General features: G+C 37.0%; 2 protein-coding genes, 3 long non-coding RNA genes and 1 pseudogene across 8 annotated transcripts in view; 2 read left to right on the top strand and 4 right to left on the bottom strand.

The window, feature by feature from the left end:
- LOC127357674 (uncharacterized) overlaps nt 1-364 on the top strand; it is a 27,289-nt gene extending 26,925 nt beyond the window's left edge. Inside the window, exon 2 of the long non-coding RNA XR_007882297.1 lies at nt 196-364. This is a non-coding gene — a long non-coding RNA (uncharacterized LOC127357674). The remainder of the gene's footprint in view (nt 1-195) is intronic.
- Nucleotides 1-7,213, bottom strand: part of LOC127357669 (H-2 class I histocompatibility antigen, Q9 alpha chain-like) — a 21,663-nt gene extending 14,450 nt beyond the window's left edge. The window contains exons 1-3 of the mRNA XM_051390016.1: nt 7,033-7,213; nt 4,868-5,134; nt 1,136-1,344 (exon numbers count right to left, since the gene is read on the bottom strand). Of these exons, the coding sequence (XP_051245976.1) occupies nt 1,136-1,344; nt 4,868-5,134; nt 7,033-7,090 (534 nt within the window). The 5' untranslated portion in view covers nt 7,091-7,213. The remainder of the gene's footprint in view (nt 1-1,135; nt 1,345-4,867; nt 5,135-7,032) is intronic.
- Nucleotides 1-23,685, top strand: part of LOC127357675 (uncharacterized) — a 55,600-nt gene extending 31,915 nt beyond the window's left edge. The window contains exon 2 of the long non-coding RNA XR_007882298.1: nt 23,356-23,685. This is a non-coding gene — a long non-coding RNA (uncharacterized LOC127357675). The remainder of the gene's footprint in view (nt 1-23,355) is intronic.
- Nucleotides 1-26,400, bottom strand: part of LOC127357665 (H-2 class I histocompatibility antigen, Q9 alpha chain) — an 81,667-nt gene that overhangs the window by 45,676 nt on the left and 9,591 nt on the right. The window contains exons 5-7 of one of the 4 annotated variants that reach the window (XM_051390014.1): nt 25,588-25,692; nt 25,310-25,327; nt 24,012-24,676 (exon numbers count right to left, since the gene is read on the bottom strand). The exons of 1 other annotated variant lie outside the window; for it this stretch is intronic. In XM_051390014.1, the coding sequence (XP_051245974.1) occupies nt 24,654-24,676; nt 25,310-25,327; nt 25,588-25,692 (146 nt within the window). In that variant the 3' untranslated portion in view covers nt 24,012-24,653. Of the gene's footprint in view, nt 1-195; nt 403-24,011; nt 24,677-25,309; nt 25,328-25,587; nt 25,693-26,400 lie in introns of those variants that run through there. 2 more of the 4 variants (XM_051390011.1, XM_051390007.1) reach the window with 2 other exon arrangements.
- Nucleotides 8,664-18,289, bottom strand: LOC127357666 (major histocompatibility complex class I-related gene protein-like; annotated as a pseudogene).
- On the bottom strand, nt 22,489-24,065 carry LOC127357673 (uncharacterized). Its single transcript, XR_007882296.1, has 2 exons — nt 24,012-24,065; nt 22,489-23,883 (listed from the first exon to the last, which is right to left on the bottom strand). It is a non-coding gene; the product is annotated as an uncharacterized LOC127357673 (long non-coding RNA).

Raw genomic sequence — 26,400 nt, 5'->3', positions numbered from 1 at the left:
AGATGAAAGAAACTGACAACAAAACAATATGAGGAAACCAAATTTCCCATCCAACACACATAAAAGTACATAAACATACAACAATAAATGTCTTACCTTCATTGGTCCTGATCACTGCTTTGTCCAGTTTGGTGACGATGTCGTTCTTCCCACCATAGAGCTGAAACACACAGTCGTACTTCCTCCAGTCTTCAGGTGTGACTGATGAAGGAAGCTTCAGGTCAACACTCATCTGGAAGGATCCATCGTGGTTGAGGAGGATCTCTCCGTGGTCCACGTTCTCATGAATCTCCTCTCCATCTTTCCTCCAGATGAGTGTGGCACTGTTAGGGTAGAAACCTGTAGCGTGGCAGCTGACTGGAGAGGAGGAAGTCTTCTGGAGGAAAGACACTGAGGGACGGTCTGGAGAGTAAACAGAGAGAGAATGTTTATAGTATATACTATTTAGACTGTATTAACTTATATTAACATTATAATTTCTCTTTGATGTAATGTAGTTTAAATGTTTTTGTAACAAACACTAAATACATGTATGAAAAGCAGATAAACCTCATTAAAGTCTACTCGACGCAGACCAACTGTCGCGCGACACCGTGACTATCTATACTTGCGCGTGGTGGTCGCGGCACTAGTTGCAGTCTTCTCCTGAACAGAGTGTCGCTAGTGAGGAGAGGCTACCGACGTTGCTATTTCTACGCACTAGAAGAAGAAAAAGTTCCGGCAACTCTGGGCGTCTCTGTGCTCCTTTATTGAAGGATCGTACAGATCGTCCATCTTCCTGTTTCCGGTTTGTCGCGCGCAGAAAAAAAAAAAAAGTGGTGCGCGCCAACGAGATCTACGTCATTTTGACGTCACGGTGTCGTGCGACAGCTCGAGTGCGTCGAGTATACTGGGCGATAGAAGAAGATTGAAGAGAGGTAGATTAGAAAGTGAGGACAATTAGTGTGAGACAGAGTGAGTCTGTATGTTGGTGATATTTATTGTGATGTTACTGTTGGTTAGAAACTGAAGAGGAAGATGAAGATTGTTGTGTCCATTAAACTACATCAGGTCATGTGATTCTACCTGTTCTCAGCAGAGAGCTCCTCCCATAGTCCACATACTTCTTCAACCAGTCAATGCAAATCTGGGTGAGGTATTGTTTTCTCTGTGCTATATTAGCTTTGTTATTATCCCACTTGTGTTTGGTGATGACAGCCTGTGGTGTCGGAGCGATGTATGTCTCTGTCTTCAGGTCAAATGCTACGAAGTCTTCTCCATCATAACCCCACTGACTGAAACCATTAATCTCTCCAGTGTCATCGTCCCACTCACAGCCGTACATCCTCTGGTAAAGGTGGACCCCTGAGAGAGAGACAGACAGAAACAGTATTAAACCAGAGTGAGATCACAGCACAGTCTTCTATCATCAGTTGATATCACATCTTTACCACAGAGACACACTGATCCACAGACACCAACACAGAGGATCTACACCTCCTGCTGTTATTGGCTCGATGGAAGACACTCACAGACAATCATCATCTGGACAGTGTGGACGTCTTAGAGAGACACAGAGAAGCAAAGACTGCTGGGAAACAGAGTGACATCCTAACACAGTTCATATCCTCTTTGTTACCACAGAGACACACTGACTCCACTGAGACCAACAGTTTATCTCCACACACACACACACACACACACACACACACACACACACACACACACACACACACACAGATTAAACCTGATCCTGGTCTGAACATTAACACCCACTGAGACCCTGCAGCCAGTGGACCAGTCCAACAATATCCTCTTCCTGTGAGAAACTACAGACTGTCCTGAAGCTGCTCTAGAAGCTTCCACTGAAGGACAGTTTCAGTCCAGGATGAGTTCCCAGACTCCAGCTGCTCAGCCAGGACAGTGAGTCCTGTTCAGCACTGTGTTACTACAACTGGTCAGAATAAGGCAGAGACCGTCAGGACCATTACGGAGACTGGGAGGCAGTCTGTGTGTCCTGATTGGTCCATCCATCAGTCAATCAATCAATACGACCAACAGCTGTTTCCTCCTGCAGATGTTGTCTTGATGCTGCTGATGGGACGGACCAACACACTGTGGTCAGTACAGCAGAGTTCATCTAATCTAATCTGTTGTTCTACTGAATATTTACGGCTCAATTTAATCATTATTTTTATTATCAATTAGTTATTGATTAATCGATGTGAAAGCTGCATGCTGCCTGTTACGTCACTCCAGCCGTTGAGTCTGCTTTTTTTTTTTTTTTTTTAACTTCTTAACTTTTATTCTCTTTTCGTTGGTTGTTATTTGTTCACTGTAACTCTATGAAGTCCTGTCCTCTCTAACGATGTTGTCTGAGAGAGTTTTTGTGTTTTATTTGGTGTTTTAATGCCGCTTCCACCGGGACACGCTGCCGTTGTTTACTCCGGAGAACAGCTGATGGCGCTAATGGCGGCCGGTATAGTGGCCAGAGCCGCTGATTGACCACCTGAACTCTGGAGGAAACACACCGGGGGATGAAGAGGAGGGAAGCAACGTCGGGGGAAGAGAGGAGGGTGGAGACGGGACGGGTTTATGGAGAAGATTGAAGCCGAGTCTCCCCTCTGTTGTTATGGTGAATGTACGGTCTCCTAGCAACAAGATGAACGACTAACGGCTTTACCGCGGAGCCACGCGGAGAACCGAGTATATATAAATATATTTATTCTTAATATATGTATGTCTGTTACATATGGAGTAATGTAACGAAAGTAACTTCCCTCTGGGATTATTAAAGTATGTCTGAGTTACTTTTTTATTTTTTGTTTAAAGTCAGAAAATTGTGAAAAATGTCGATCACAAGTTCCCAGAGCCAAAAGTGAAATCTCCAAATGTGTCCTTTTATATTATGGGATGGACAGACTGTATCAGTACAGCAGAGTTAATATAATATAATCTGTATTCTACTACATATTGTGGGCTCAAACTAATTATTCCTGTCATTATTGATTAGGTAATGACTATTTATTCTGATTAATCAATAAATCGTTTATGTTGTAAAATGTTCAGAAACAGTGAAAATGTCCATCACAAGTTCCCAGAGACTAAAGTTAAATCTTCACATTGATCCGTTGGTCCGACCCAGTGCCGGTCCGTGGCATAGGCAGTATAGACTAATGCTAAGGGCGCCGTCCATCTAGGGGCCGCCACGATGGGTGTAACTGCCCCTGTCGCCACTTTATTTTCTGTATTAGCACTTTTTATTATTTGTTTCTTCTGAATTGTATGTTTACAGCAAGACGGAACTAATTATGTGTTGTAGTGTTTAAGTACAAAGGTTTACAAAGACAACAGACAGAAGCAGAGACGGGAGATTTAAAAGGATGTTTAGCAGCTCTTTGTGATGAGCAGCGATGAGGTTTGTTGTTGTTTATTTGCTGTGACGCTGTTTGTGTTTACATGTGTCAGTTTTAGTGAATAATAAATATAAAGTGTCTCAGCTGTTTATGGGCTGGATTATAACATTAACAATATTAATTATTATATATATTTATTGTTATTATATTATTATATTTCTCAGGGACATTTGTAAAGATTAGATCTATTCAGCAGCTGTTTACATTTGTTTACATTGTTATTTGTATTTATTATTGTTTAGTTAACGTTTGCTCTGCTTGTAACAGTCAGTCAGATGCTTTTCCTTTCACACACCTTTATATATTAGAGTTGTAAGCCTTGTTGTTTGTTGTGTTACAGTTCAGTATTGTCTAAAGTGTGTTTATAGTGTTAAACTTTACATCCATGTTAAAGTGCACATCATTAATGTTAATACATTCCCATATGTTATATTATTCTGCAGTTTACTGATTCTTTACATTCTGATAATCAGCATTTCACTGTAATGACAATAACATTCAATCTAATATAATTTGTATATCAGAAGAAATTGCACTGTATATCATTCATGTACAGTACAGTGAAAGTAATGCATCTCTTAGGTTTTTCATTTTTATTATTTCATTTTATTCCTGGAATCATTTCTGTTATTATTAGACTGTAACACCGAACTCTTCCTGTTACAGAGGCTGCTGCTGAAAGAAGATTCTCCGAGCTCAAACTCATTAAACCTTACCTGAGATCTGCTACGATGCAACAACTCAAGATCGCCTATTTCAGTTTCAACAAGTGCTGTGGCGTTTGTCTCGAGCCTCCAGGGGCCACCAGGGGCCACCAGGGGCCTCCAGGGGCCTCCAGGGGCCACCAGGGGCCACCAGGGGCCACCAGGGGCCTCCAGGGGCCACCAGGGGCCTCCAGGGGCAGGTTAGTGTTATTGTTAGCTACATTAGCCTATTTAGCAAACAAAACTTTACATTGCACACACAACAACACCGTGCAATGTATAAATTGGTGACCGGACTAAAGCAGCAATGTAAACAGTGTGTAAGAGGATTTAAAATCGACATTAAAACGACCAACGTAGGACAAATACAAAGAAAACACATCTCAATATGGGCGCAGCCATCTTTGTTTTGCGGGTCGTACGTGCCCCCCCGTTGAGCTCGGTGAACTCTGAGGAGCCCCGAGTGGGACGGCTGACATTAATTAATATCTCGGCGTGGTGTCTCGGGCGGCAAAGTATCGCGATATATTGCCGTATCGATATTTTTACCCACCCCTAATGTACGTCAATAAAACACACTTAATAGTGTGTGTGTGTGTGTGTGTGTGTGTGTGTGTGTGTGTGTGTGTGTGTGTGTGTGTGTGTGTGTGTGTGTGTGTGTGTGTGTGTGTGTGTGTGTGTCAGTGTGAGTGGTAACATCTGTTTACTAAAATACAAGATAAAAATATAAACAACATTTTATCAGTAGAAAGTGAAACATAAACAAACCTCCAGTTTGGTTGAAGCGCTGCTTCACTATTTCAATGTTGCCTTTGAAGGTCTGCTGGGCACCCAAAAGGATCTGAGTCTCCCTCTCCCAGTACTGAGGATCATCTGCTGTGACTCTGATCATCCAGTCCTGTTTGGGTTCTGCTCTCCTGGTGTTACTGTCATAGTGATTTATCTGAGCTTCATCAACCAACCCAACAGTAACAAACTCTGGGAAGTTTGGGACTCCAGAAGACGCAGTGTAGAAATACTTCAGAGAGTGAGTCACTGTAAGAAAACATTAATGTAACATTTCAGTTTTATAAATCACTGAACAATGTTATTGTCCTGCACACAGAATCAAAGAGAACTACAGTACATTCAAACATGACTATAAAGTTTGTTTTAAAAATACAAACAAGAAAATAAATATCTGTAACTGACTTTAATATATCTTGATTTATTGATTTGTGTAAACTAAATAATTATATTTAAGTTAAACTGACAATATCTTTGATAACTAATATTTTGTATAAAGTAAAATATTCTGTGTTTTATTACAATCCCATAATAAATATTAACAGACACAGATCTATATTTTATAAAGTTCTCTTAAGTTATATTTTTATATATTATTATATATATTTATAGTTTCTTTTAGTTATAATTCATAAACTGAATTAAAAGCAGATTTTTATTAAATTAAATATCCTTTATTAAATTCCAGCCTTTTCTCCATCATGAACTGATGTTAATTCACTTTTTGTCCTGATTCTTAAAGTTTATTCTGGGTTGTTTTTTAAATATCAACAGAGTTTATTTGCTGCAGGTGATTTTAACCATTAAATTATCGTCTATTTCAGGATCCTTCACTGTCCTCTGCTGTCTGAGTTCATGTAGATCTTATTTCTGTGTTAAACTGCACTATTATTACGATTATTAACAGGAAATATATTTATTCATGGACAGATTCATAACACATGTTTGATGTGATTTAAACAGTATAATAATATGTATAATAATATATTTATATTATTTATACTGTCAATGAGTAAAACCCAACTGATGCTGGAAACTAGTGAGCGCCCTCTGGTGGACAAACTATGTAATGATCACACTGTTTCTAAACTATCTTAAACCTAGTTTGGCCTTTCTGTACTTTAGTTTATTGTTATTTATCAGACGACATTCACACAAACACCAACATATCTGCAATAAGTTAATATCTGCAGATATATCAGTGGCTGATTTATTGATCGAGCTCTACTCAACAGAATGTTATTGTACACACAGTAAATGTAATAACTGTCAGTCTGATGTGATTAAACCCAAACAACAAAACTCAGTCTGGACGAACTACATTAAAGCAGATCAGTGTTTCAGTTTGTGGAGTCAGACTGTGTAATTTAATGGGAAATAGATTAAAATATATTTAAAACATTATATAATTAAAGAAAATATATAAAGGGTCAAACAATAGAAATAATATTTATGTTCATTAGGTCATTGATTAGATGTGCGTTTCTCTGTGTGCACATAATGTTGTTAATTCAGATTAAATACAGTGATTTGTTTTAAGATTGTGAAAATATTTTAATTATGTCTAATGAGTGAAAACAGCATATAAAATATTAACATAATTTCTACAATTACAATAATGATTAACACACTAAATTAACGACAACACACTTTTAATTTAAATAAAACGATCATAAACAACAAGACTGAAATAGTTAAATACACTTTATATAGTTTTAGATCAGAAACACTTTGTTTTAATGTTTTTTCCTCTTTTCTTTATTTATCTGACTGTTGGACTGTTGCTGCGTAGTTCTGCTGCCATTTTAGTATCAATATCGATCAGAACTTATCGATCTTAATGGTATTGATATTTTAAAATAATGGAAAATAAAAACACACTTTTTAGCAGCCATTTTGAGAAACAGCCTTCAAGCTTTTCTTCCAACAGTAACTATTATGGATTAATGAGACAGGATCTACTAACATTAACTTTAACATTATGGGTTTGTTCCTTTTTAAAACATTTATTTTATCTGTGAGTATATCCTGGAAACTAAACATCAAACACTATTAAAATAACAATAAACTCAAATATACAGAATATAAAAGACACGAAGCATTTTTTATCTTTTACAATCAATCGATTTAAAATAATGTAAACTCACCTGCCGCAGCGCCATGTAGACCTATTCCCAGCAGGACCACAAACATCAGGGTCTTCATTGTGTTAAATCTGAGGATTTAATGAACTGAAGAAGAGATGTTTCTTTATCCAGAGAAACTCACACACACTGTTTCCAGTTGGAGCTCCGCGGGTGAAATGAGGACAAGAGACGAAGGGACGCTGAGATCAACCCTCCATCTGAGCCAATGGGAATTTAGCTCGACCGTGAACGTCACTTCTAACTAGGTAAAACTGAGCCACTGAGGTTATCAACGAAAGTGAAAGTAAAATGATCTTATGTTAGTGTGTGAGAGAGGATGGGGGGAACATGTAGGCAGGGCTTTATTCTGGTGTTTCAACGTTGTTCACATATGAAAGGAGAATTAAATCTTCTGCTGCTCAGATCTTGTTCAATGTTTTGTAGGTTAATGTGATGTAATGTGCAGAAATGTGTTATTCTCTGGGAGGTCAGAGGTCACTGTCAGCTACAGATCAGACACTCTGCAGTTTGTGTGGATGCAGCAGGGTCTTAAAAACTGTTTAAACTGTTGAAAACTGTCCTGATCAAAAATCCAGAAACAACAAATTAAAGTGTCATTGATGTTATAGTGAGTAAATGTGGTGAGGAGCGCCCCCCAGTGGTTCAGAGCTGCAGTTGATGTGCAGCAGTACAGTTTCTCACTGTGAACTGTTATTATCTGTTATTTTAAACACATCTGTGTTCAATCACACCATCTGGTTATTAAATGAGACAGAGGAGAACATCTTTTATCCTTTCTGAAGTCCATATCCACTAATGTATTTATTTATGTGTTAGTATGTTTCAGTTCAGGTCTACTCACTGGTCTTGGCTCAAATCAGGTCAACTATCAGAACAGACAATATAATAAAACACAAGATAATTTCCATAAAACAATATTTGACCTCCAGCAGAAAGAGAGTCAGAGAGCTTGTTGAACTCAAACATCAGATGAGGTCAGCTCTGTCCTTCAGGCTAAAAGCCTCTGAGCTCATTTGGAGCTGTGGACGCTGAAAACTGCTTGAACAAGAGAAATGTAACACCGCTGTTGATGTTTGAACACCTGATGCTGTTTTTCATTTTGCTCTCGCTTTGGCGTCGTTTATTCTCTGTTTCAATCCTCATTTATTGTTTCTGAAGCACTTTATAAAAGGTTGTAGAAACTTTTTGTTCTCAGTTCTTCCACTGAGGTAATTTTATTGATGTTTATTACACAAACAAAGCAACATGTGTCACATCTTTTATCTTGATCAATAATACCTGAGTTGATCACTGAGTTCACCTTTACAGAGATGTCAGCAGTGTGACAGCGCCCCCCTGTGGACAAACTATGTATCTGCCTTTGAACTGCTGATGGGAAACCACCTGAGGATGTCACCTGACTTTCTGTTAGTAAAAACATCACAATAATCCATTACTCTGATAATATGTGTTTATTAAATCAAGAATAATTAAATAAAATCAATGTATAATGTATTTAGTGTCAGTGAACAACCTCACTGCTCCTTAAAACTTAAAAAATACCTTTAACCAAGTTAAACTTCTTGAAAAATTTATTTACGAATGAACCTTAAATGACCAACAAACAAACAAACAAACAAATAACTCTTAACTGGATTTTTAGAAGCACTTTATTTATGAATAAAATCTTAATTTACACAAGTTGTAGTATGCCCCCTCCCCCAAGTGAATGTTTTTATGCAACAGATTAATTTACAAAATGTGAAAAGAAGATGTATTGACATATTTTTATTTATATATTTACAGACATTTTTATCTACAGACACTGCAGGCAGCCTTCCATGGAGTCCACCATGTTGAACTGCCATGTTAATCTACTGTAGCCCAGAACAGACAAACCAAACACTGTAGATACGGTCTTTTATGTTTTCTATGAGTGTCACATCCGCCGTACTTTCTCCTACACACTTGGAAAGTAAGTGGTATTTATGCTGTGGTAGCTATGTTACTGTCACATCTTAAAGCTTTTGGTTCTGGAGTGATCAATCTGTATTGTCAGTTCAGTGTTGTTTGGTTCCTCAATGTGTCCACTAGAAGAAGAATCTGACTCTGAAGATGAAAGTATTTTCAGGTCTGCCACTGGGGTGTCTTCTCTGTTATAACTATACGTTTCAGAACCCAGGCAATTGAAACCAGGCACTGCAGAAAAAACAGAGTGAGATCTTAACACAGTCAGCTATTATCAGTTCATATCACATCTTTACTACAGAACCACACTGATCCACTGTCACCAAAACAGAAGATCTACACCTTCTGCTGTGTTTGGCTTGATGGAAGCCATCTATTATCTGGAACACATTGGGATGAGATACAGCAAAACAAAACTACTGATAGTGGTGAAAATGACCACCAGTGCTGCTCAGTGGGCATCAAATCAGACTGTGGTTATACTGGGCAGCACCCAGGTGTGAACATGGGTAACCTTAACAAAAGAAAAAGTTTCCCTGGATATATGAAGGTTAAAAAAACTTCACTCTGATGTAATGTGGAGATACTTAGAAACACTGCATCAGTTCAGTATAGCAGCTTCCAGTAGTCAAAATAGTCTGAACAACGTCAACAAGTAATTGTTAGCTTTTAATGGCAGCTTGCTCAAAATGATTAATTTTAATAAGATTTGTCCTAATAAGATCATATCATCACAATGTGATTCGAGAAAGGATCATGTTGACAGAGCAATTAGTTACCTTTGATGGACAAAGTGCTGTTTGGTTTCTCAATGTGTTCACTAGAAGAAGCATCTGACTCTGAAGATAAAAAAATACAAAATAATTAGAACAACAATCAAGTGAAGGACAAAAATATAGAAGAGATTTATGTACAGACAGACAGACAGACAGACAGACAGATAGATAGATGGATGGATGGATATAAACCTGGTTTGCTCATCAAAGTGTCAGCTGAAGCCGTCAAGTCTACAGGAATAGAAAAAAATAAATCAAAATGAGGCAACACAAGTTCAACTAACCAAAACCTTTGGGCCTGACTTTCTTTACACAAATATTACAAAAGAAGAAAGACAACATTTTGATCATTTTCAGGGTTTTGGCAAATGTAATGAGTGTAAAGGAACAGAGTGTAAGCATCTAGCTGTGTAGTTGCTGACTGCAACCCCTCGCCTCACCCTCTCCTTCCTAGCATGAAGGAGAAGTTTGCAGTAAAACACATGAAAAACGTGAAATACCCTATCTATAGCCATTGTTTAGTGTCTGTTCTGGGCTGCTGTAGAAACATGGTGGATTCCGTCTGTACATGTAAAGGGCTCATTCTTACAAAAACATTTCTTATTTTCAGATGATTATACAGTAATGAAAACATAGTTATGCATATTATATTCCATTTCAGACATATTCTGTAACTATATCTTCCACACCGGACCTTTAATACAGTCGGTGTGGTAATAAAATGCTGCTTGGTAAACAGATTGAAGTGCTTTGACTCCACACAGTAATCTCTACCAGGGGGCGGACTACAGGGGAGTCAGGGGAAGTTCTCTAAAACACTATGACAATTTATTTTCACCATGTATTTCTATCTTTCTGTATCTTCATCATCATAGATCATGAATAAAGTTAACTAGTATTGATGTAAAATCTCTACTTGAATTAACAGAACTTGTAACCCTAACCCTGTAAATCCAGTATTGCCATAAAGCAGTCCTGTCATTGATTTGCTCCCACTACAACTGGAGATATCACTGTATAAACAACAACCTTTGTGTTTGGGTAAGCCACGAATCCAACTGCAGCAAACACCGCAACAATGAGGATGAGACCGAGAACAAACACTGTAGCTATGATGATGATGGTGTCAACAGGTTTCTCTGTTGAGCAGAAAACAACAAAAATCAAAACGTGTACAGATAAAGAAAAACATCAATTTGACCACAATCCTGTGTTCACATACATTCATTCAGTTACTAAATAACTCTACTCATCTTCTCAAACTGACCACTAGTTAAGTCAATACAGCGCCTATAATCTCTGCTTGCACATGGCCTGAGATAAAGTTTGAAAACATTTATTTGACAAATACTAAAAAAAATTCAAAAACTAAAATACAACTTCTTTTAGAATATGAATGACACCAAAAGATTTAATTATATTGTGTTTGTTCTGCTGATACCTCAGGGTCCAGAGGTGGACATGTGCATTGTTGTAAATTCAATATAAGCCTTAACATTATTAAAAGAAACTAGATGAAAAAACTGACAACAAAACAATATAACAAAACAAAACTTCTCATCCAACACCACATACGAACACATGCAGGACTGTTACAGTAAAATAAATGTGTGTTTCCCACCTTCATCACTGTTACCAGTCTTACCCCAGTTGGTCCTGATGTTTGATTTGTCCAGTTTGATGACGATGTCGTTCTTCACACCAGAGAGCTGAAACACACAGTCGTACCTCCTCCAGTCTTCAGGTGTGACTGATGAAAGGTTCAGGTCAACACTCATCTGGAAGGATCCATCGTGGTTGAGGAGGATCTCTCCGTGGTCCACGTCCTCATGAAGCTCCTCTCCATCTTTCCTCCAGATGAGTGTGGCACTGTCAGGGTAGAAACCTGTAGCGTGGCAGCTGACTGGAGAGGAGGGAGTCTTCTGGAGGAGAGACACTGAGGGAAGGTCTGGAGAGAGAGAGAGAGAGAGAGAGAGAGAGAGAGAGAGAGAAATGTTATTAATTATTAATAATGCCATTTTGAGGGGTTTTTTTTCAAACAACTATTTCATTTTAACTTACATATATCAATAGATCACAATGTATGGAGTAAAAGGGTTAGATTAGTGAAAGGAACCTATAGCAAAACAACATTATTCTCCCAGATCATATCCTGGATATGTTCAGCTTTCTTTTTCTTCCAAAGCTGCATGCAGACCCATTTTACAAGAGGAACAATACCAGCTCTAATTTGACCACAAATATTGAATTTGAATTGTTTCCCAGACTTATTTCCCTAATGGATAATAAAGAAATGGTAGGCTATAGCCTTTGAAATACATTTGTTCAGCTTTAATCTGACGGGGAGTAAGCAACTGAAGATGGCAAATATGTTTAAAGATTTTAAAAATATAAAGATCAAAGTCATAGAGACATGATTGGAAGATCACAATCCGATCCAGTTTGGTGATGTGAGATTAAAATACAACAGATTTCATTCAGTGGCTTTATTTTAGCTACTTCGACAGATGTAAACACAGTCTGTGAATTGCTGTTAAAAGACATTCAGACTATATAATTTAAAAACCCAACTTCATTCTGCAGCTGCACCACAAATCCTGCTCACTCAGAACTATCAACAAATCTCATACACATAATCTCCAATATTATTTATATATATAATACATATAATTATGTTCCATGGGGGCAACCAATCAATGGAACTGACAGCTGTGTTGCGTGCACAGAGTCCCAGTAGGATTAGGATTCTGACATACAGTAAATAAGAGGTGTCAGAAAACTTAATAAAAAATGCTCTGTAAGTAAATTGTCTAATAAAACAATGGCCAATTGGCAAGGACAAGAAAATACGGAATTTGTCTAAAAAGAAGCCTTTTAAATATATATGATAGTTGAAAATTATAAAAAATAATACATAATGCAGCCAGATAATTCTATAAAAAGGAAACAATCTGCTTAAAATTCATCCAAATCACTCCACAAACTTCTTAAAGTGTTAAATATAATATAAAATATCCATAAAATATGTCACTTAAGCAGAGGTTGTCAGTTTACTAAATGACAGAAAAGGCAAAAGTAATAAGAGAGGTTTGGGAACCACTGCAGTAAACCATAGCTAATTAATGTGCTTGATATGTGCTTTGATACTGACTGAAATAAAACAGTGTGCTGGCTCTGTAAGAGGGAGGGGACAGAGAGAAACTCAGAGTATGTTAAAGAAAACCTGCCAGTGATCAGGCTTAGTTCATAGAGTTTAAATTAACTCTTTTTCCCTCAACTCATCAGTTTTTACTTCACTTTCTGTAACAGGGCGGAGGTCATGTAATTTAGGTAATTCTACCTGTTCTTGGCAGAGAGCTCCTCCCATAGTCCAAATACTTCTTCAGCCACTCAATGCAAATCTGGGTGAGGTATTGGTTTGTCTTATATATCCAAGCTTTGTCACGATCCCACTTATGTTTGGTGCGGAAGGCCTGTTGTTTTGGAGCGATCCATGCCACTGTCTTCAGGTCAAATGCTATAAAGTCTTCTCCGTCAAAACCATACTGAGCATAACCATCAACATCATCAGTCTCATCATCCCAGTCACAGCCGTACACCCACTGGAGAATGTGGACACCTGGAGAGAGACAGAGATTGTAGCAAACCAAAGTGAGATCTTAGCACAGTCAGCTATTAGCAGTTGATATCACATATTTACCACTGACAAACACTGATTCATGTGTAGCAGGGGGACACAAGGGCCAATCAGATGCAAGTCACAAGCCAATATAGTGCTATGTTTTTGTTTTACAAGTTACACTGAATCTGCCATGTTCTACAGATCATCTGAGTGACCTGATGATCTGATGACCTGAGTCCCATCACCAGCTGACACTTCAGAATACAGGAAACCCTTTACATCGACGGAGGTAAATCTGCAGCTTTGACAAAGACTATAAAACATAAATACGGCAATACTTGTAAAACTTTCTCAAAGAAAAAAAAAAAAAAGAAAGTAATTCTGAATCATTTACACAGAACAGTCCTCACAGTAGTTTTAAACTTTGGTTACTGAGCAGTTTTCAACAACATAAGCAAGTTACTTGACTGAATAGGTTTAAACTGTGTTTTGTCAGTTTATAGTATGTTCATATGATAATCTGTGATCCAATAGTGCTAACCCTAGATTAAGCTTCTATTTCTATACAGAAATTTAAAGAACAGCTTTGCTAAAAACAGCATCCCTGTTGATTCCAGCTTGTTACAGGCATTATTGTTTCTATCAAAATCTGCACAGAATTTGATTCTAACCTTCCAACTCTTTTACCAATGCCTAGTGATTTCTAATATTTTCATTTAATTGTTCCTCATAGGTATCTTAGTCTGCTTTGCAAACCCTTCACACAAAATAACATCTTGTAACTAAAAGCATGAAAGACCATTCAAAAATATAGAGTCAGCTCTCTGACTGCACTGAATAAAGCTATTGTGGCAATTCCAAACGTTTGAACAGTATTGTACATCTGTTTGCAACTAGAGCCCTTCTAAGTACCTTTGCATAGTCATACTGGTGCAAAATCGGTGTGCAATCCACATTTATTCAAATTTCATGCCAGCTCAAAAATCAGCATATTGGTAATCAGGGTTTTTTCCCCCTCTCGGGCCCCACCATGTGATAACAATCCCGTATTGATCTGGCTCTATTTGCAACCTTTTAATAAGAAACATGATGAAAACAGCTTTTTGAGTAAAACTGAAACATAAACAAACCAGTTCCCTCGAAGCGCTGCTTTAAATATTCAATGCTGTCTTTGTGGCGCTGTTGGTGACCCATACAGACGTCAGTCACTCCCTCTCCCAGTACTGAGGATCATCTGCTGTGGCTCTGATCATCCAGTCCTGTTTGGGTTCTGCTCTCCTGGTGTTACTGTCATAGTGAAACATCTGAACTTCATCAACCAGCCCAACAGACACAAACTCTGGGAAGTTTGGGACTCCAGAAGACGCAGTGTAGAAATACTTCAGAGAGTGTTTCACTGCAAAACAGTTAATAAAAAGGATTTCAGGATTTTTCATTTCTGAAATAAATGTTTTCAATAATACATTTTATAATAAGCCATTCAATTCCCTGAGGAGAAATACAGATTCTCTAACAAACAACACTAACTCTAACAAACCAAACACCATAACATACTCTATACCAGGGGTGCCCAAATTCTTCTCAGTTGAGGGCCAAAAATGGCCCCGGGTGGAGGGTCACGGGCCAAAATTAGACATTCATATTGCAGTGCATTAAATTAAATATGCCTATGATATAACTGTGCATAAACAGTCATACAAAGTAAAAGAAGAAAATCAACACAGCTGTTTATTGAAAGCAGAACAATAATAATACAGGCCTGTGCCTTCAACAACATGCCTCTATGAGACCAAAATATTATACTCTCCACTGCCTTGAACAATCATTTTTATATATAATAGAAATATAATTGTACAAATAAATACAATGGTATTTTAACACCGACCCACCAAACTCGCGGACTTTGTCTGACACAAGTGCAGTGAGACCTGCTCTCTTACCGACCATAGCCGGGGCTCCGTCTGTCGTAATACCTGATAGGTTTCCCCACTTCAAGCTGTTCCTATCCATAACTCGCTGCACTGCCATAAAATCATCTGTGCCTTTTGTTGTCCCTTTCAGTGTTTCAAGGCCCGCGAGTTCCTGACACACTTCAAAGTCCTCATTCACTCCTCGCAGAAAGACTAACAGCTGAGCTGAGTCCGTGCGATGGAGAAGGCAGAAAATCGACCTGCTCTCTGGACAATTTGGCCTCGAATGTCTTCTTCTTCTTCTTCTTCCGACTCTCTGCTTACAAATCAAACATACTGCCACGGAATCAATCTCTGTGTTTTTAAACTTTCTCTTATCACAGTGCCACTGCCTCCCGCGCTCCATCACAGCATCTTCTCACCCTGTGGTCACGGCCGGTCGGATTTGAGCTGACGGGAGCTCAACAGCGCCACCCTAACCGCAATGTAATACAATGTTAATTTGTGGTCAGTAGAAGAAGTGCAACAATAAATAAATAATAAAAGAGATATTCCGACTGCTGGCACATAATAATAGTTAAAAGTATTAACAATTCGAGCATCGGCAGCGGGCCAAAAATAATCGGTCCTAAATTGGGCAGCCCTGCTCTATACTACATACTAATACTATATATACTATAAAGGACAATACAAATGAACACCCACTATACTGTAATGATATAATGATGAACTAATAAACACTTAACAAGGAATTAATTTATACTAATGAGGCCTGTAATGCAGTGTTGTTTTCTTAAGGGAACAATCTGTAATTCAAATGCACTCCATCACTGAACAAACAAAAACACCAGAATAAAACCTGCCATAACTCCTTAAGTAATTGGCAGTTCTTATACACATACGTAACAAACTGTGATGTACTGTGTGTTCTGACAACCTTTCTATCAGAACCAACATTAACTGTTTCAGTAATACCTAAAATCTAATTATAATGTTCATATAAACAGCAGCAAGATCAATTAAAGGTCCAGTGTGTAGGATTTAGTGGTATAGTTGCAGATAGCAGCTCCTTCGTTTCACCCTCCCCTTCGTGAAACTATTAACTTAAATTAATTAAGTATTATTAAGGAATATAAAGCATTGGATCAGGACTTGGTATTGGCGGATATTACATTGGGAAAAAACCTGATTTGGACATTTTTATTGTGGTATCGAGAATCGTGGAATTTCCCCGGTATTGGTATTGACTAGTAAATTTCTGGTATCGAGACATCCCTAAAACGGTCCCAACAATTCTTTAAAAAAGTCCTTTTGCCCTTAAGAATCAGCCATTGGCCTATTCAGGGTCTGTTAACATTTTTCCAAGAGAGGGCTATTAGGACGTCTTGCTTATAGTAGGCACATATCAAGGAGGGTTTGTTTACTTCACTCTGCAAATATGGGGTGCCCGAGTGCACTCCCCAAATAAAAACCTTTGGATCAGGGAGTAACTTAAGAGATACAGTAAAATCTCAGCCATAGGATTGTTGATTTTCACCTAAAGCTCACATATTTTGGTACAGTACCAAGACAGAGGACAAAGCCCCCCCCTCTCCTGGTTACACTTAATGCACGTATTAGATTACTAATATCAAATGTGTGTAAAACAACTGGAGTAACATAAGTACACATTATTTATACAGTACCACCTTGTGTCAGATATTAGCAGATTGGGTTCAGGCCTTGAAACAGGCATCCTGCCACTCGTCAAGTGTAATTTGCATTTGTAGATCCTCCCTCCAGGCTTTTAACCTTGATTCAGATGATTCTGTACAGCTCATATATAGTGTCAAAGGTACAGCCAGACCCTAACAGACTGTATATGAGAGAGCAGTTTGGAGTTATAATTTTCTCTAAAGCAGAGAGGGATAGTATTACAAGTGAATTGTCTGACTGAAATACAACTTCTGATCTGTTAGTATCTGAAAAAAAAAGCATATTTGAGATGTTGTGTTTTCTTATCAGTTCCTCAAATGACATGAGGACTCCATCATTAGGTCTAAAGACATCTTTGAGTTCTGCGAGACCTTAATCCACACAAAGACGAAAGCCTCCATCCAAGCTACCAGGACCAAAATCAACATTACCCTCATCACATTCAACCAAATATTTTTTGCATGCCAGACATTAATCATATTAAAAACTATGTGGTTAGTTTGTTTTCTAAGTTTCTTAAAACCTGCAGAGTTCATATACAAGTGTAGAAGTAGACTACTCGGGCTTCTGCTTCAATCTTATAGTGGTTCTGAACTGGCAGCCCAGTAATTCACTTGAACTGTGCATCAAGTGCAGGTGTTGTGAACATGTCTTTAAAAATGTGATCAGTATTTTTCTTGAATGTAAGACTGCTGTTGATGTACCAAAGTATTTAAAATCATTAACTAGCCCATTAATCATTATTGGCTTACTTACTGATATTTATTTCTATGGTGCTTGTAAAACACCAGTTCTGTAGAGTTAACATGACTAAAATATAGAGTCTGTTAATGTTAATGTAAAATAAGAACCCGTACTGCTGTAAGGTGAATGTAGACTACATGTAGTATGGAGGATGACTGGGTTCACCTTAGGACTGTCCTCTAATAAGAGACTGGAGTATTATTATTAACACATTGTTGAGTATGAATAATGTCACCGTTACAAATCCAGATATTATCTAAAAAGATCGACTTCTTCAAATAGTTGGTGGAACACTTTTGAAATAGTTTACTATGCTACGTCTATTTGTCGGTGACCACTGTCGTTTGTTTAAAATGTTCAATATGAAACAAGATCGATGGATTAGTTTCGCTTTCGCACTATGTACTATTACTCTAAGAGCATTTATAAACGTTCTAGTAAATCTTACTTGCAGATGCAGCCGCGTGGCCGAAGAACAGCAGAAAAATACTCTTCATCATCTTGATTTAAGGAGAAATTAAAGTTTAATTTCATTTGAACTCCATGGCTGCCAGTGAATGAACTGAGCATGCGCAGTAGCTTCATTCTGAGCATTCAAACTTGGTTGTGGTGAAGAGTGAAACCGAGTTTCGTCAGAATGGATACATAAAGAAGACAAACAGAAACATTTTAACTTGTACGCAGGTATACAGAGTCTGCCCACTTATTTTTCACCTGGCATTGGTTATACCCACTTCTAAATCCCCTCTGATGTACATCATTCAGTAGTGTTCTGCAAGCTCATTTTTTATTGCAAAGGCCTGACATTTTCAAGAGTGGATGGAATAAGAAATACTTACTCAAATGTATAATCATGTAGTCGTCTCACCCTTTAGTCTGTTGGCCTGTACTGATGGTAAAATGTGCACCTCTTCTGTGTCTGATGTTCATTTTAATAATAATACTTACTGCCTGAAGTCCAGCAGCAGTAAGTTCAGTGACAATGTGCAAAAACTACTGGACCACTTATGAGTGAACTCAATATGCAAGAGTAGTCTTACATGTCACTGTTTATAAGACAGTTATCCTTTGCTGGACAGGCGGCTTTTTTTTTATTGGTGCATAAATCAGTATACTCACTTCTCCAGGCACTACACCGATGCCTATACGGATACATTTTACATTTGACTCAATGCAATGTACCAAACAGTTCAGACAGACAAGACAAGTTACATAAATTTCATGTTGCAACTTAGTCTGAACACACTTGTGCACTAGAACTACTAAAAACTGAATAAATGAAATTAAAAGAATTGATTAGTCAAGTAGTCACAGCTGAACAGCAGTTGTGGAAGAAGTACTCAGACACGTAACTTGTAAACTATGTAAAACTATTATATTACAAGTAAAAGTCCTACATTAAAAATCCTACTTTACTAAAAGTATTAAAAGTATTAAAAGTAATGTCCTAACAAAAGTAAACGTACTCACTATGTAACTGTAACTGATATTCAATATGTATGACCTCATAAGATTGTTGATACTCAGTGTGTAAGCAACATTTTAGCTGCTCAATGACAAATCAAAGTTTATTATAGCCTAATTTACCTAAGATATGTAGTTGGTTTATCTATTTCATCATATACAGTTTGGTAGTTTAATACAGTGGTTCTCAACCTGGGATCGGGGCTCCTCTAAAGGGTCACAAGTTAAAGATCAAGTGTTGTATAATATTATCTCATTGAGCCTTGAATAGTTAAAGTTGCCGTAAGTAACAAACACAATGCAAAACCTTCTGAATGTCTCTCTGCTGCTCATATAGCCCCACTAAACACACAGCAGAAGGAGCCCAAAGGGACAGTTTCAACAAACATTACAAAAAGTTATTTTCATAAAAGTTACCTACTGCCGCTTTAATGAACTCATCTGAGAAGTTTAGAGAGGAGGAACTGCCAACAATGCTTAGACATTTAAAACATGACAAAGTGTCACAACTTATACTATTTTGTAAGAGAATACACACCAAAAAGGTTCAACACTACTGTTTTAATCTTTAACAAAGTTTATTTATCTTATGCTTTTTTAAAATCTTAACCAGAAAAGTAACTTAAGCTGTCAAATTAATGCAGTGGAGTAATATATGTACCTCTAAAATGTAGTAGAAGTATATAAATGTGATAAAACTGTATATATGTATATATCAAGTATAGTACTTGAATAAACTTGAGTATTCTCACTGCATGACAGCCACAGGAAGCGGTTAGGACAGACACTGATGCTAGTCTGTGTAGGACTGCGGCAGAGCCAGATGTTGTTGAACATTTGGGGCTTAACCCAAACCTAGACTGGCCCAGGGGCTTTTTTCCTCTTTACAGCAACAATATGCACACTTTTTTAAGCCAGCTGAGATAATAGGATGCCTATTAATCTGTTCATCATCTAATTGTTCTCCAACTGTATTCATCATCCTGAAACTGTAACACAGCAAATGCTGACTAATTTTAACTCCTGCCATCTAAAAAGAGGCAAAAATGTACAAACACAAAAAGCCATTTGTTATGTTCACAGTCCATAAACTGGTTAGCTCGCTGCACTGTGCCACACCCTTCACTCTGAGAACACTTGTGTGCCGCCATTTTGTGTCTTCCTTTGTCGAGCCTCTCTCTGTCGGTCACTGCAGAGCAACGAGGGCGTCAATGTTTACTTCCTAACACACAGACCTTATTATTTTACCTAATGTAAAGTATATAAGACAGAATAATAAAAGAAGATACATGTTTTAAATTGGACTGTTTATTGTTTTGTAAATGCAGAAAAACACTCGAATTATCTGGACACTGAACCCTCCCAGAATGCAACTTGATTAACTCTTTTTGTGTCTCTGTCAGACCTTGCTGCTTTATTTCTGATATGATGTAACTGCAGCTATGGAGGGAGCGCCTCAACACAATAGTTTCCTTTTCAGGAGTCTTGTATGGTGTTGGAGCTCCTCCACTGGACAGAAACAGAACAGCCCTCTGGGAAACCACATGATGAGTCTGTTAGGTTTCATTTCTCTGTGTGACACAGAGATCTGGCATGATCTGCAAATTGTGTCACACACAGCAGGAAGAAGGAGGTTCCCTGCAAAGGCATCAATGCTTCTTGTCCTCCTTGTTTTGCCGGATTCCTCTGGGTGTTCAAGAAAATATTTTATTATAATAATTTTAATAATAATCAAAGATCATTAAAACTTCAATGATGTTAGACTGAAAGGTCATAAATAAAGTTCACTTGTCTTTAAACATATAGAAACTTCACGTAGGAGGAAAAATAACCCATTTAGTGAATATATTAAAAAGGAAATTAGTTGCATTAAGTGGTAGATAAAAACAAAGGTTGTATGTGTGATTAGTGGTTCGTGCAACACTTCATTGTTTCTGACCTCTCAGCCTGGATTATACTCCTGAAAGCAACCTCACCTGTTCTCTTGCTTCTCACTAATCTCCTTTTTCTGCATTAAATTCTGCAGCTGTGCACACTCTAACCTACTGCTTATGATACAATCTGCAGTCATTATTTGCTGATAAAGAGATTGAGGAAGCAAAGAAAGGACATAAAAATAGTCCAGACCAAGGTGGATTATTGCTTGTCAGAGGGCGCCATCTACCTGCAAACGTGGGGAACTTCTCTTTGTACAGTTATTTATTACTATTTCAATCAGCATTTGATTTCATCTTCTAGTAATCAGTTTTATTTTTAGATATAATTTTTCTTTTGGTGTCGCTCAATGTTGATTAAAGGTGGCTTTATTTTGAAATTATGAACTGAATTATTATCTTATCTCCTGTTTGAGTCCATATCCAATAATGTATTTATTTATGTGTTAGTATGTTTCAGTTCAGGTCTACTCACTGGTCTTGGCTCAAATCAGGTCAACTATCAGAACAGACAATATAATAAAACACAAGATAATTTCCATAAAACAATATTTGACCTCCAGCAGAAAGAGAGTCAGAGAGCTTGTTGAACACAAACATCAGATGAGGTCAGCTCTGTCCTTCAGGGTAAATGCCTCTGAGCTCATTTGGAGCTGTGGACGCTGAAAACTGCTTGAACAAGAGAAATGTAACACCGCCGTTGATGTTTGAACACCTGATGCTGTATTTCATTTTGCTCTCGCTTTGGCGTCGTTTATTCTCTGTTTCAATCCTCATTTATTGTTTCTGAAGCACTTTATAAAAGGTTGTAGAAACTTTTTGTTCTCAGTTCTTCCACTGAGGTAATTTTATTGATGTTTATTACACAAACAAAGCAACATGTGTCACATCTTTTATCTTGATCAATAATAGTTGTTTACTATAACACTGAGTTCACCTTTAGTGTGAAGCAGTGTGACAGCGCCCCTGTGGACAAACTATGTATCTGCCTTTAAACTGGATGTCACCTTCTGTTGGTGTCAGTTTGTAAAAACATCCTGATAATCAATGACTCACACACACAAACTAACATTAAACTTTAAACAAGCAGCTTTTGTGGAAACAAACTCCATCTAATCACTCAAACAGCTGCACAGATTGGAAATCATCTCATTACAGAGTTTATAACTTCTGTACAGGACACAGAGACACAGCAGCAACCCAATAACACTGTGTTAAAGAGGAACTCTTCTCATTTGTCCAATGTGTGTCTTTTGCAAAATTAAGAAAAACACTTACGATTCAGTTGATCGTCACAAGTTTATACACATACAAGCAAAGTATCTGGAAAACTGGGCAATAAATCATAAACTGATACATGTAAATGTGTTTGTATATTTTATTTTTTCAATAAGTCCAAATGAACTACACATCTAATTTTCAAGAGATTCCTGAGCACACAAGTATATAAAAACAAACAATTTTAAAATGTACAATATCAATCGTGAGAATTTAAAATAAAGCAATAATAGTAACAATGCAGAATAAATAATAAACGTAACAGTCGAAGGTAAAAATCATAATCACCAAATAAATTGCATTCATGACCAGTCACACCTAAAATCAATCAGGGATTTGATTTGATTTTGAATTGACCCATTGGATAAATTGCATTGCATATAGTAAGTAAGTGTGAAGGTACACTGCTATTCACCCCAATGTATGATACAAGGAATCTAAAATCCATCTTTCCCAGTTCAGTTCACCATTAAGTGATGTCAAATATAGGGGCAATGTTTGGAGCAGCCTTTATAAAGAAATAAGAATAAATGTTCTCTAACGCTGTTATCTTCTGATGGAGAGACCAACCCACTTCTTGATAAATACAGTGCAGAGTGCTGCAGACGTCTCCAGTTATAAATCAAAGGGCTGAATGTTCGACAGCATTTAAGGGGACAAGAGTGGATGTTGCTGCATGTAAATCACATAACTGAGTCTATATGTACATTTGCATTATGAACATTTACAGAATAAACTGTATTACACATCTTGCTACAACTGTCACCAAAGAGAAAGAAAGAAAAAGTCATCTTGAATTTGTTTAACACATTAATATGAAAAATGTGAAAAATATCTATGAACGTATCTCTATTTACATATTTACATACATTCAACATTCTCGTCACTCTTTGATTGACACAGTTCATCATTTACTCTGATTATGAACATCTTATACATTATGTGTCATCAAGGTTATACACTCATATGGATGGTGTGTAGTTTAAATAAGGCAAAGATCCACTGTGGATAGAAACATTGTGATTTGATGTTCAATATAGATTTAAATATAGTTTATGGTGTGGAGGATCTACTGCAGCCTTGTTTGAGCTGCATATGCCAATCTGTGTATCACTCAACACTGCTACAATATTTCTTTAACTGGAGTGAAGCAAACTTTTACCAGTAAACTCTAATTTAAAGTCTAATTATCTGCTGGTACAACTTGGATTGTTGTAAAATGTTAAACATAAATATTGATTAGTGCAGCTTTAAAGCTTCATTGCACTGCAACTTTTTTGCAACATGACTCCTAATGATATTCAATCCATTTTGGTGGTTTGGTGACCCTATTGTTTATGTTTGTGTAGTTTACAAATTGTGTCTTTACTTTAATAAAACATGTTTACTTCTCTTGCAAAACAGAAGCTCAGAAGTTCAATGTTGCAGATTTCTTATGGAGTGGAAATCACAGACCTCTTCAATCTGTCACTCGCTTTCACCTGGACAAATAAATAAGCATTCATAAATGAACATGAACATGATGAATCAATAATGAATAAAAACATAAACACTTTTGACATCTCAAAATGTGCCTCAATACAGGAGATATTTCAGAACCATTAGTTACCTTTGATCAATGGTGTCTCGCTGCCTTGACTTCCTGTTGAAGTCACTGATTCTGAAGAGAAAAAAATAAAAAATAGAAAAATAAGTAAGTAAAGGACAAAAATGGATATGATGATTTATGTACATAAAGATATAAGGCTGTGTGATATGACCGACATTTCTTATCCTGATAACAATATATTTCCTGATACAGCACATTTTCTGTAAATTGTTTTGTGTTGTATCTCTGCTTCTTCAACCCCTTCAGAGTGCATATTCTTCTCATAATGCATTATTACATATATATTTAATTATAAAATAACTAAGCCTTCTCTCCATATCCATCTTTTTCTATCCAGATATAAACTCTTTCCAGACATGGAATATATAACTAGCTGTTAAAGTGATGACTTTTTGTCATTATTATTTGTCATTTATTCCTGTTTTATTCAGATGCTAATCGTGACTGCTGGTCAATTTTTTCTTTTTGGTTGTAAGAGTTTTTTTAATTTCTTTCGTCCTATGATTTATTAGACTTAATTTGACAAGAATCTGCTCAACAACCTGGTGCTTTCAGGTGCTTTCACAGTGTTCATTTAACTTTAGTTCATTTAAATTTAGCATCAATCTAAGTATAACATTTTAAATACAATAAAATCACATTCTACTTACTTTGATGGCATTCAGCTGAAATAAAAAGAAAAGACATGATTTTATTTTTCAAGTTTATAAACTGGATCAAGAACATATATGATGACATTTCTAGAGGCTAAATAATATAACCATACTCAAATGTTGTTGAGGTTTTCTGTCTAATGAATTAAATACCTGACAAATTAAGATGTCATCATCACATCCTGTAAATTCAACTTTGTCATAAAGAGTTCCTGTTATTGATTTCCCCCACTAGCCTAATACAACCAGAGATATTGCTGTATAACCTCTAACAGTATACATTGTGTGATACCAGCCAACCTCAGGCTAGCACACATTACAGTTCTATTAATACATCCTAGATTTTGTCTGGACAAAGTTATTATTCATTATTCCCTTGACCATTGACTGATAAAAGTCTGTGATGGAAAATCAACATTTTACAAACCCAGTGTCTTTGATGAATTTAGGGAACTCATCAACATTAACACAGACTTTGTAAACTAGAGAGCAGGAGACATGGCTAGTAGTCACTAAACCATCAGAAGGCTCTGTGGCTCTGAGTCGTTCATCCTATACTGCTGGTTGCTTCACATTTCTGTAAATTCAGAAATAAACCTTGATCAAGTCTAAAATCTAAAACACAGAAAAACAAGTTATACTTACTATATTGAGGCACTTTTGCTGAAAAAAAGAAAAGAGATTTTTTCAGTTGTCAAAGCTACAAATACAAAGATACAGATTCCCTCCTCCCACTAACTGTTTAAAATTCCTTTCTTCCTACCTTTCTTTAGATTTTACTTCATCACATGATCAGTTCTCTCTTATATAACTATAGTACTGTCATATTATTGTTTCACACTGCCGGAAAAGCTTTAACTCAAACAGACTAAAATCAAAGAAGAATTGGAAAAGCTAGATTTGGAAATCATTGGTTCTCTTACCTTTCTTCCTCAGTTTATAAATGATGAATCCAACGACAGCAATGAGGACAAGAGCAAGAACAACCACTGCAGCAATGATGATGACAGTTATGTCGATGGGCTTCTCTGTTGAACATAAAAACAAAACAAACAAAAATCACAACCTGTGCAGAAGAAGCAGATGAGCTGAGCAGTAAATTACTTTTACTATTGTAAAATTGTCTGTAAAAATATACTTTCATTATCTGATTTCTGGTAACTGCAGATCATTTGAGATAAATTATACTACTACTACTATAATAAAGAAACAACAAGGCAAAACCAGCATTTTTCAAAATGCTCAAAACTAAAGTCTACTTGAGTTTAGTAAAGTATAATAACCATGAAATAAAATTATGTTTGGTTTGTTGCATTATTGACATTGTACTGTGTCATAAAGACGTTTTCTAAAGATATTTCTTGGGCTCAGTGATTGGAAGCTGAAGATAGACAGGAAAGGGGGAGAGAGAGGGAGACGACATTCAGCAAAACGCCACAGGTTGGAATCGAACCCAGGCCGCTGCTACAAGGACTACATTGTCCATGCGCTCTACCAGGAGAGCATGCATCCTGCATTTTTATATTGGTATTTTAAATCTTCATAAGGAGGTTCAGGTTCATACATTTTTCATCATTGGCAAAATCTAAAGCTCTAAAATTGCTAAACATATTAACTTCAATCTCATCTCACCACAGAGCTTCAAGTCCTGATGAAAATCAGCAGACAAGTAGAAATGTAAGTGGTATTAGATACAGTTAGAAAATATTACATATTATACAGTTGTTAATGACCTA

Source organism: Dicentrarchus labrax, unplaced genomic scaffold (assembly GCF_905237075.1).
Source record: "Dicentrarchus labrax unplaced genomic scaffold, dlabrax2021, whole genome shotgun sequence".
Lineage (NCBI taxonomy): Eukaryota > Metazoa > Chordata > Actinopteri > Moronidae > Dicentrarchus > Dicentrarchus labrax.
Note: the sequence above shows the minus strand (reverse complement) of the source record. Positions and strands in the feature narration are given on the sequence as shown.